General features: G+C 49.7%; 1 protein-coding gene across 1 annotated transcript; it reads right to left on the bottom strand.

The window, feature by feature from the left end:
- Positions 1 to 559: 559 nt before the first annotated feature.
- On the bottom strand, positions 560 to 10,593 carry CCDC198 (coiled-coil domain containing 198). Its single transcript, XM_015629613.2, has 6 exons — positions 10,334 to 10,593; positions 7,307 to 7,383; positions 4,543 to 4,629; positions 3,440 to 3,538; positions 2,880 to 3,045; positions 560 to 2,239 (listed from the first exon to the last, which is right to left on the bottom strand). Exons 1-6 carry the CDS (start codon positions 10,521 to 10,523, stop codon positions 1,995 to 1,997), a joined length of 864 nt encoding a protein of 287 aa, XP_015485099.1. The 5' UTR covers positions 10,524 to 10,593; the 3' UTR covers positions 560 to 1,994.
- Between the last annotated feature and the right edge of the window lie 834 nt (positions 10,594 to 11,427).

Here is an 11,427-nt window from a genome sequence, read left to right as displayed (position 1 = left end):
GAAAGCATCAGGTTTCCTATCAGCTGAAAGTGGCTGTGGTGATGATGATGATGATGATGATGTTTGTTACAGCTGGAATCCCTGCCCTGCAGCAAGGAGCTGAGCTGCAGAGGTTTTGTTCCCTGGTAGTTCTGGAAAGACCAAGTGGGAAGGGAGGGAGCCAAGCAGGAGGCACAAGGAAGAGTGTGAAAAACGAGGTTCACATAATTTTTATATAATTTAAAAGTTTAATAAAAAAACAATTAGGAGAAAAAAATAAAGTAAAGTATACAGATATGGCTGGGTGTCTCTGCATTCAGCTAAGAGAGCACACCTTACTAACAAAGTATTATCCCTTAAAAACAGAACCCTACTACATATCCATAAATTCTCACACATATTCAGACATTCTTCTTAGGATCTTTGGTGTTCTTCTGTTGAGTTTTCTCTTTCCCCCTTCCCAATAGATCAATCTTCTTGGCACCATTGAGATTTACATTCCCTGATACCAGAAATGCAATAAATTCCTCCCCCCAGAGTTCTGGTCACTGCTGTCTTCATCTGGATAAGATAGTTTACAAAAGAAAAAAAGTCTCCAGCTATCTTTTTCAGTCTTTGGCTTATACAGACAAAAGTAGTTTTTATTTTAATACTATTCCATAGCCTAACATGTATGTATTATACTACTATTTCTAAGTTTCATCAATAACAGAAATAAAGAAAACTATATTAATACAACAAAATTTTTCATTCTTATACACATAACATTCATTTTAATATTTGCAAAAAGCCAACAATATAAAATGTATCTATAACAAAGAGTTTGTCAACTCTTCTTTGTCAACTCTGCAGCTTCAAACAGAGGCAAAACTGCTGCTGGCAACCAGACCTGGCTGTTCCCCAGGGCCAGGGCTGCTGGTGAAATCTCTGCCTCCCTTGTGTTTCACCAGACCCCTACAAATCCAGTTCACCACGTTAAAATAACTGTGTGATATTTAACTGAAATCTCCTTTTATAGAAGTGCTTTGAATCCACAAACTTGGTGGCCCTTATGGAGCTCCAGGGACAACCAGAAAGGAGACAGGAGATTTGGGTGAAGTTCTCTCTCAGGTAACTAATTATTTTGTAAGGAAAATGAGATAATTTAATAAAAAATACAGTTTATGTGAGAAGGAAACTGAAAGATTGTTTTTGATAGATCAGACACCTTCATATAACCATCTTTCTCAATATGCTTGGAAATGTCAGATTGCAACAGGGCAGCTTGTTCAAATTCCTGGTGAGTGCTGCAGCCTTGAGCAGCATCCCTGGGAGAGTGTCTGCAGGAAAAGATGGAGATTCCTCTTTTCCATCATTCACTCTCCAGCACTGAACCCTGAACTGGGAAAAAAACCTGAACCAAAGGCAGATTTTTCAGATTAGGTATAAATCTGTAGATTAGTTCTGAAGAAAGTACATATATTTCTGTGTCCAGGACAGGGTGGGGGGAGACGAAATTAAAAAATAAAAAAAGCTGCAAAAGTCAAAGAGGAATTTTAGAAATGCCAAAAAAATTTAATTTAAAGACTTTCTAAATGAATCTTTTTTTACCCTTGCATTTTGAACTCGGGTTTGTGGTTTAAAAAAGGTTAACCCCAATTTAAACAGGAAGATTGAGTAACTCAAAGGCAAGTGAAACATTTAATTTCAGTTGAAATCTAATATTTGGGGTTAACCCAGAACTTTCCCCAGCTTCTTCTTGGTTTTATTTTGTTTTGCCAGCCCCCTCCTCCTCTCTACCCCCATTTCACTGTTGCTCCATCCAAGGCTTCTTCCCCTGATGTTTTGATTCAGCCACACATCAGGGTTTTTATTCACCCCACATCAGTGAGCTCCTCGTTTCCAGATGTCCTTTCCACTGGCCCGTGCTCACAGAAATTCCACAGCGCTGTCTCCAACCTCAGCCCATCCCTCTGGGGGGTTCCAGCCCCTCCAGAGCTGGGCCTCGTTTCTTTGGCACATCCCAAGCCATGCCACTAGAAATCCCTGTCAAAGAAGTCATCAAAGAGGGAAACTCTCTCTGTCCTGGTCCTCACGAGCGTGTGTTTGCGGTGAATCTTCTCTTCCCTCTCGCACTCCTCGGAGCCTGTGCTGGAGGAGTCCCAGAACAGATCCCTCGTCCGTGGCTCCCTGCAGAACCACAGCTCAGCCTTCCCTCTCCTGTCTGGGGAGAGCTCAGCCCTGCCAGGCTGCCTGGAGAGCTCCCCACCCCACCTGTTTCCTAGGGGAGAGAAAAGAATAAAATACCACTAAATACTCTGAGAGCTGGAGTTGAGCTGGAAATGGCAAAGGGCAGCTGGAGGCACGTAAGGGAAATCCTGGGAGCTCCCTGTAGGACCAGACCCCAGTCTGGGGCAGGGTGAGGTGTAACACACCCAGGATTATATTTGGTGAAATTTTAGAGTCTGGCAATGTGGCTTTACCCCCAGGGGGAAGAGGTGAAGAACCACGAGGGAATGGGAAGCCAAGTTTGTTCCTCCTGGTGAAAGTTCACCTTCGGGCAGGTTTTTCACTGATTTAAGCACTTTCAGCCTCGGTGACACATTCCCAGCCTGTGCCAAAGGTTGCCACGTGCAGGCAAAGCAGGACAGGGCTTGTGCCTTGGACAGGCCAGGATGAAGAGGTGGCTGAGATCCCCTTCCCCCTTCTGTAGGGACAGTGGGGAAAAAAACCCTAAACCCAAGAAGTGATCAGCCTCAGTGAGTGGCACGTTTACCTCGGTACAAACACAGCCTTTTCCCTCCTGAACCTGCTTCTTATCACTGCAGGAGGTGGAGCACTGGAAGAATCTTCCCCAGGGAAACTTCTCCAGGTGATGTTTGGGTGAGTTTTACATCGCCTTGGAAAATAATTCCACTTACCAGGGTCATCTTCATGAAAATGCTGACTGTGCTCAGCAGGGACAGGGTCTGGGCTTCTGGTGCTGTCAGCTCTCTGGGGACTCTCAAGGACATCCTGGGGGCTGAATTCCTTGATTTTTTGCTTATTGATTTTCGCCTCCCTGTGGAGATTCCGCTTCAGCTCCGCCTGGGTTTGCAAATGAGTTGTCAACACAAGCAGCAGAGGAGCGAACGCCTTTTAATAGCTCGACGTGGCACAGCATTAGGGGGTTGGCCCTGGAAATAATTGCACAGTCGAGTAGTTTAACCCAAGCAAATGGAATTTGCCAGGCTGGGTGCATGACAGAACATGACTGGGACAGGGATTTTTGGTTTCTCTGTGAGTCACGGCCAAATGAGGGCAAAGCGCTGGAAAAATCACAGGTAATTACTGATCACAGGAGCCCTGGGGGTGCTCCCCACCAGCCCTCTGCCTGCGACACAGGGAATGATTCCTTTCACCTCCCCAGCAAGAGGTCTGAAGCCTCCTGGTCCATGGGAGAGACACCCCCATCTCCTCCCCAGATCCATCCTGGCATTACCTCTCGTCGCTTGCGGGTCAAGTCCAGCATCTGAAGCTTGTGCAAGTGCTGCCTCCTGCCAGGGAGGGGATTCAGGCTTTGCCCCCTTTTCTCCAGCACCTATGAGGTATTTAAGGGTGGAAATAAATACACCTGCACTTTCTGAAAGAGAAAGGAAGAGCCACCAGCTCTCAAACCCCTCAGTTGCTCACAGATAAAGGCAGTGAGCATCTCCCTGTGCAGCCAGCTCGCAGGGATTCATCACAGATTCCCACTGTGCCTGCAGTTCATCCCACAGCTCTGGGGCAGGAGGGGAAAAACTTCATTAAAACAATGTATTCGTGCTCCTGCCCCCTGAGGTGTTACTGCATTGGGTCGGTTCTCTGGGATAATCTCATGATCCGAAGGCTTTTGCATGTTTGGGGCTGCAGGGGGTATTAATGGCACACGGTGTTTGCAGCTTTTAATCAGACTTATGGAGTTGTTAAGGGTGGGAAAGGAGCCTAAGATCATCGAGGTCAGCTGCTCCTCCAGCACTGCCAAGGCCACCACTGACCCCTGTCCCCAAGTGCCACATCCACACGGCTTTGAAACCTTTCCAAGGATGGGGACTCCACCACTGCCCTGGGCAGCTGAGCCAGTGCCTGGCAATGCTTTCAGTGAAGGGATTTTCCCTAAAATCCAATCTAAACCTCTCCTGGAACAAGCTGAGGCCACTTGCTCTTGTCCTGTCCCTTGTTCCCTGGGAGCAGAGCCTGAGCCCTGCCTGGCTCCAAGCTCCTGTCTCTCCCTTCTCCCCACCAACTGCAAGTGATGGGTGCTCAAGAAAGTCATTTAAAAACGTGCCTCTCATACTTTCAGCCTCAAAAACACTTACTGTCCCGGCTCAGCAGGTGCATCTCATCCAGGGAACTCTTGTGCTGGAGATCAGGAAGCTTTCCCCTTATTTTGGGTCTTCTCACCCTCACACCAACGTTTCAGCTCAGTGTCCTGGGCTCAGCCAGGGACAGGAGCACAGCCAATACCAACTTCTGCCCTTCAGGGGTCCAGGTGTGAGGGAAAGGAGCCTGCAGCCCGGAATGGAGGGTTCCCCTTTGTGGAAGGGCACAAACTCCTGTGCTTACCTTTGGTTTTGGGCCTGCAGCCACTGCTCGCTGACTCCAGGGCTTGGCAGGAGCCATGGCTTGTGGAGGGAAGGCAGGTTCAAGCCTCTGCAAGTCCAGTATTTATAATTAGCATCTCTCATTCCACAGGATCATAAAAGCACATATGAAACTACCTGGACATTCCCAGCTCCCATTCTGGCCCAGCTGCCTGGGATACAGGGAGGAGTTTGGCATCTCAGAGAAATGAGCATCATTTTGTCCTGCAGGAGTGGGCAAAACTGGGGAAATCTTCTGCATTGCAGCACAAGCAGCAAGGCCCCAGTCCTTTCCATCCCTGCAGGTATTTCTGTTTGAGCCCCAACAGTGCCCAAAGCTCCATCCAGGACCAGAGTGAAGCCAAAACACAGCTCAGATTGCTTCATGGCAAAGCTGGAGCCTGCAGATGTGTCATAATTTAACCTTAAGGATCCTATCAGGTCATCAAAGGGCAGATCCCAATTAGAGGAGACCTAGAGCACCATTCCCTTTGTCCAGCCAGTCTTTACATTTGCCTAAGTAAGACTTCTCTCTGCAAAACTCTGCATGGTACAAAGCTCCTTTTCTGGTGCCTGGTGAAAATAGGCAGAGACTTTCTCTACAGCCTGCCCTGAGCATGGATTTTTATCTTGAGGAGCAAAGATGCCTCCTTAAATCATGCCAAGCTCTGAGGTGTTGCTGGGTCATTCAATGGCTTGGTATTCATAGGATCACAAAGGTTAGAAAAGACCCCTCAGATCATCAAGCCCAGCCATTATCCCAGCACTGCCAGGTCCATCACTAAACCATGTCCCTAAATAACACATCCACACAATTTTTGAACACTTCCAGGGATGGTGACTCCACCTAGAGTTCCCTTCTAGGAGGGGAGCTCAGCACAGCTTCCATAAAAATTAAAGAGGACATCATCAAGGACTTTGTAAGACCTGATTTATACTTTATTTGGGACACCATTAACTCCTTGGTTACAAAAAAGTGTCCAACAAATGGGGACATGTCTCTGACTGTCTGCACTGAGCTGCTGCTGAATCCTGAGCTTTGGATCTGTGTAAAAATGCAGGAGGAAAAATCGGCATCACGTAAAGGGAGAATTCCCCACCATCCCCAATGCCACGTGCACGTCTCTTAGCACCAAAATAAAACCCCACAAAGCTGAACATGAACCTGAAAAATGGCACTAGATGGCAGCATGTGACACCACAAGCTGTGGTCCAGGCTGGCATCGCTCTGGGAAGCCACCAAGGCCACCAGCACGGGGTGGATGAAGGCAAAAATCCTCCCACATCCCTGAGCTCATCACCCCATCCTGCTGGGGAAGCCAAGCTTCAGGCTTTGGGTAAAGCTCTGTCCCAGGCTGGAAAACCGACTTTTCCCTTTAGTTTATGTGAACATCACAGGTTTTTCCCTGGAAATACTCTCTGACCAAGATCCTCTAAAAGTCCTTGAGAAGGCCATGCCATCCTGCTCCACTGCCTTTGGGAATATTCCCAAGGGAAAAAGGCTTTTGCTGGAGCTGTGTGCACTCCCTAAGAGCAGCAGCAGCAGGACAGGGTAGGATTAACAAAGTCTTTGTCCTGGAATGAGTGTTAACTGTGACTGTCTCAAAAATACTCAGGTACAGCTGTGATGGAAATAAAATCAATAATTAAAAATTCCGTGCTGGTCAGAGGTTTCTAAAGGAAACTGCAATTCCATGACAGTTTTCAGGGTGTGGGTGGGCTCCATCCAGAAGCCACTGCTGCATCATCCCACCATGGCCAGGGACACATCATTCCACACCTCTGAGCTCTGAAGCCACCAGGGTCACCCTGAGCCACAGCCCTGAGGGGAGCAGGTTTAAGTGACCCCCTTTGGTGGCTCTTCTTTATTATATTTAAAAGATGACAATCACAGCAAGGAAGTCTCAAGCAAAGAATCCTTGTTCCAGTGGGTTTGTTGTTCACAGAATCATGGAAACCTGAAGTTTTGGGGTTGGGAGGGACTTTAAGGACCAACCCCCCTGTGTCAGGAGCAGGGACATCTTTCACCAGACCAGGTTGTTCCAAGTGGATTCAGGTTGGATATGAGGAGGAAATGCCCATGAATGAACACTGGGTTCGAGCTGTGGCCTCACCAGTGCCAAGTACAGGGGGAGAAATGATTTGGAGATATTTCTGAGCATTAGTTTTGTAAGGGTAGCCTTTGTGTGGAGGGAAATCTTGACTGTTGGGTCAGGTAGAGTCATGGGGTTTGGGTCTTGGGGAGGAACGGATCTGAGAAGTGCAGGATGGGGAAACTGAGGGAGTTTGGGCAGGTGCAGAGCATGAACAGCAATCCCTGAAACCCAGAACAACTGCAGTGTCCTTCACCATCCCCTAGTGCACAGCACATCATCTGTCTGCTTCTCCCCCTCCTCTCCCAAGCTGCTGCCTTTGGCCTGAAGAGCCCAAAGCAGCCCCACACGACACAGGCTGGATCCTTTCTGCCCAGGGCTCTGTCCTGGCCACCCTGGCCCCGTGGCAACAGCAGGGTTTGCAGGAACCCAGACACCCCAGAGGGCAGTGGGACATCCCAGCAGAGGTGGCCCCATGTCCTTGCTGGGGGCACACGAGCTCGTGGTCACCCAAAATCAGGACACCCCCTTGTGTGGCTGTAGGGTGTTTGCTTCCCCCACTGTGGTGCTGGGACACGTGTCCCTGTCCCCAAAAAGCCCATGGGGAGGGAGGGGTCAGTCAGGACAGCTCCCAGGGAGCTTCACGTGCCTTACTTGAGGACTCCGAGGTGGGTGCTGCTTGATGATGCTGGCTCCATCCTTTCCTGGCAAGGTGTTCAAAGAGAGGGGTCCTTGAAGGGTAAAGAAAGGGATGCAGTTACTTTTGGGTGAGGATCAGCTGCTTAGGTGCACTCAGCAATAGCTTTGTGCCCTGGTTTTTGTGGCATGTCCCACTGAACCCCTGTCTGGGCATGGCAGTAACACATGGAACGTTCTGTTGGCTGCAGGAACTAAAGTGGGGGTAACTGTGCCTGTGACCTCTCACAAACACCACTCCAGCTTCCCTCTACAGCCACTCATGCTCCTAAATATCACCATCACCATTCTTGTGTCTCCTGTGGCCTCTCCCCCAGCCCCTGGGATTTGGGTGCTCGAGGGACTCTTCTCTTCCCATGCCCTGTAACCATCAGCTGGCCAAGAAACCCCTGATCTCCTCTGCCTTCCCCCTGCCTGCCCTCTTAGAGTCAGGCACAGGCACAGTTTGGGTCTTTTCCTGCTGCTCAGCCCCTGTGACTGGGTTGTTGTTATTTTTTTGGTGGCACTGAGCGATGCCTCTGTGGAATTGCTGAGTGTGGCAGAGCTGGGCGGCAGCAGCAGGAGTCAGAGGGCTGTGCTCAGGTGAGTGGTGCACCCCCAGACCTGGAAACCAGCCCAGAAGAAGGTGTCACACACCAGTGATGCCCTGTTAGTTATTAAGGCAGAGCTTTCTCTCAGGCCTGGGTGGGATCCAGGCTCAGCTCTGATCTGTGCTGGGGCTCTCAGGTGGACACCACCACCCCTTTTGTTCTTTTCTTGCACAAATAAACACTTGCACGTGCAGGAAGTATTTCTTTGACACAAGAGTTTATCTGTTTATCCACCCCAAAAGGCTGTCCTGGTGCATTCAAATGACATTTTATACCTGGAGTTAAGTGAGGTGTGGCTGAGCAGCTCCTGCACCCCCAGGCTGGGAGCCCTGAGCAGGTAACAGGGGAGGAGGCTTGGGGATAAAGTGCAGGAAGAACATTACAGCTGATGCCAAATTTAATAGCCATATTTAACAAGAGAAGCAGTATTTTGGAGGTCAGTTTATAAGATCACCAGGCTGGGCTCTTGGAGAAGAGAGTGAAGACAGTCACAGAATTATGGAATGGGCTGGGAGTGACCCTAAAGATCATTTTATTTATCTCTGCCATGGGCAGGGGCACTTCCACTATCCCAGGTTGCTCCAAGCCCCATCCTTGGAACACTTGGACACTTCCAGGGATGGGGCAGCCACAGCTTCTCTGTGCCAGGGCCTCCCCACCCTCACAGGGAGGAATTTCTGTCTCCCTGAGGGTGCTGGGATGTGGAGACTCCACGAGGTAAATGTTTTGCAGAGCCCTGGCAATGTTTAACCACGAGTGAAGCTGTGGCTGCTCCACACACGCAGGAACAGGAGGGAAAAATTCCAGCACAGGAGAAACAAACCTCATCTGCAGGGAACAGGTGGTGGAATAGCAGCTTGATAGAGAAAAAGGGGGTTATGGAGCATTGCCTCTATCTGCAGGGAAGTGAGTGCACAGGGAATTTCAGAGGGGAAAGGAACAGGTGAGGGGGTGGCCCATGGAGTGGGAACAGGGACACGGCACAGGGGAGTGGCTGTGGCTTAGGAAAAGCTTGTCCTGGTGAAGGGTACGGCTTTGAGGAAGTTATTTCTCCCTTTTGAGGTCTGATGGTTTGTGCTGTGTGTGTTTGGGGCTGTTTTGAGTTTTCCCCTCCCATCCCATGCATGCATGTGGCTTGTGGGACATTTGCAGATACAGAACTGGGGGGTGAGGGCTCCCTGGCCCCAAATCTGCTCCCCCCAGAGCAAAGCCCCAGCTCAAGGCATCCCTGTGACTCCTGTTCTCCTGTTTTCCACCCTTGCACTTCAACAGCAGCAGATCCTCCCCTCTGGGGGAATCTGGATTTAAAATAAGCCAAGCTGAATGCTCATAAACCAAATAAAACCGATTCTCTTGGAGGCTTTGCTTATTTGGACAGCAGCTTGAGCTAATACTTCACTGAGCTTTCCTGAGCATACTCTTCTTGTTTCTGAAAATGGAAAGTAATGGAAGATTACATTTATTTTATTTTTTTTTAAATACACATTTTTTTAACAAGCATTTGTTAAATGCTCATTGATAATTTTCCAGAACAGGAACATTTGGTTGTTCTTCCTCTCATGAAATACTTAAAACCTGCTCTTCTACAGCCAGACCTGATCTGTATTCTCCCCAAAACCTCAGTTCTGGGAATGTCACTGCTGTCACTCCAGAGGTTTATTTGCTTTCACTGCTTCCTGATGCCACCTGATGAATGATCCTGGAGGAAATATCCAGCCTCTGGTGAAGCAGTGGTGCTTAACTTTTTGGGAATGGAAAAGCAGGGAGGGGGATGCTGGGGGTGCAGATCCTCCTCCCTCTGCCTCACCCTTCCTCACACCCACTGGTTTTTGTGGATGTTTCTCCCTACACTCCCCTAAGAGCTGTGGGCAGCATCTGTCAGCATCCAGCTCGTTGTGGAGCTGGATGTTCTCCTCCAGATGGATGCAAACCTCTGGGCAGGCTTTGGGTATGGATGGAGTTTAAAGGCTGTTTGTAGGGAAGGACACCCAGCCAGGCTGCCTTCCTCTGCTCCCAGCTTGGGAAATCTGCTGCTGGTTCCAGCGCTGGTTTTCCCTGCCCAGAACCCAATTCTGACCAGGGATGTGTCTGACAGGGCAGGTGAGCAGGACAGGGCTGTGATGGGCTCACACACACACAGGAGGGTGCCAGGGTGATGCTGGGCTGTTTCCAGACTGATCAGAGCAGGGAGCTGGGATCTGGCCCCTGGTGACTGAGACGCTTCCCAAAACGGTGGAGGAGGAAAAAAAATGAGTTTTCCCAAAGCTAAAAGACGCTGGAAATGGCAAAAATGGCAGAAAGCTGCTGATGCAGAACAGCACAGCCCTGCACCCACCCCACACTGCAGGCAGCAGACCCCAGCCCCAGGTTGAGTGTCCCAGCAGTGTCCCCTCACCTGCAGAGGCTCTCCCGTACCAGGTCTCCCGCAGGGGTGGAAGCTCCAGGTGGAAGATGGGCTTTCCCCAGGGTGTCCCAGCCGGGCTTTGTGGGCTGGGCTGTCCTGGCTCCCTGGGCAGGGCACCCAGAGCAGGCCCTGGGGCCACCCTGGTCACCTTGGGCTGTGCCTTGGAGGAGCTCAGGCCCATCCTGCAGAGCCAGGGCTCTGAGAGGAGAAGGGAAAGCCCTCATGCACCGTCCTCCCTGAACCTGGAGAGGGATCTTTGTGAGCCCTGCCAGCTCTCACAGATGTCCTCCCCAGCTTGGTTAAACATTGACCCATCCCCAGCCATTCCCCTGCAGGGATGAGAGGCAGCTGCTGCTGACAGAGGAGGGAGAAGCAGCTCAGGAGCCGGTGCTGAGCTCTGGAGAAGCTGAATTTTCACCTCCAAGGGATTATCATCCAGGGCCACCACCTCAGCTGGCCTGCAGGTACTTCTTCAAGCAGCTCTTTTGGTAAATCTTCAGGTTTTGGAAGGAAATTCAATCCCTGGAGCACCAGAAGGGTTTAAGTGTCTCCCATCCTGAACGGGAGAAGCAGCCTGGGAATAAAGCCTGGCCCAGGAGCTTCTCCCACCTCTGCTCCTGCTGGCTGGGGGCACTGCTGGAAGAAATGCAGCTTTAGTCCAAAACTATCTGGGAATATCGGTCAAAGTGAGTCCTATTTGATAGTTCATAAAATCATAGGACTGTAAAAGGATTTGGCTTGGAAAAGATCTTACAGATCTTCTACTTCCACCCCCCTGCCATGGCAGAGACACCTTCCACCAGACCAAGCTTCCCCCAGAAGAAATTATTCATCCCTAGAACAACCCAACCAGTTCATGTTTTCAGCCACAAAGCACCAACATCTCTCATGACTTTACTTTTCTCAGGTCACACAGGGCACGAGGGAGCAGAGCAACCTGGCCTGTAATTTTTTTCCTTCTTCTTTTCAAATGAAAATGTAAAATCAACACCCTTCTTCCCTCCTGAGTTTCTCAGTGCTTACTATTTTTCCTTTTTATTTTAATTACCCTTCCCCTGCTGAGAACAGGTCATTCCTGTTAAGCA

The sequence above is a fragment of the Parus major genome, chromosome 5, assembly GCF_001522545.3.
Source record: "Parus major isolate Abel chromosome 5, Parus_major1.1, whole genome shotgun sequence".
Lineage (NCBI taxonomy): Eukaryota > Metazoa > Chordata > Aves > Passeriformes > Paridae > Parus > Parus major.
The sequence above is the reverse complement of the archived record's forward strand: the minus strand, read 5'-3'. Positions and strand labels throughout refer to the sequence as shown.

Bases quoted from the DNA above. Each gene is read 5' to 3' on its own strand.
- CCDC198 (XM_015629613.2), bottom strand. From the start codon at position 10,523: ATGGGCCTGAGCTCCTCCAAGGCACAGCCCAAGGTGACCAGGGTGGCC. The intron at 3,539-4,542 runs GTAAGCACAGGA...AATACCTCATAG, and splicing joins CTGCAGGCCCAAAACCAAAG to GTGCTGGAGAAAAGGGGGCA. The intron at 2,240-2,879 runs GTAAGTGGAATT...TCTCTCCCCTAG, and splicing joins TTTTCATGAAGATGACCCTG to GAAACAGGTGGGGTGGGGAG.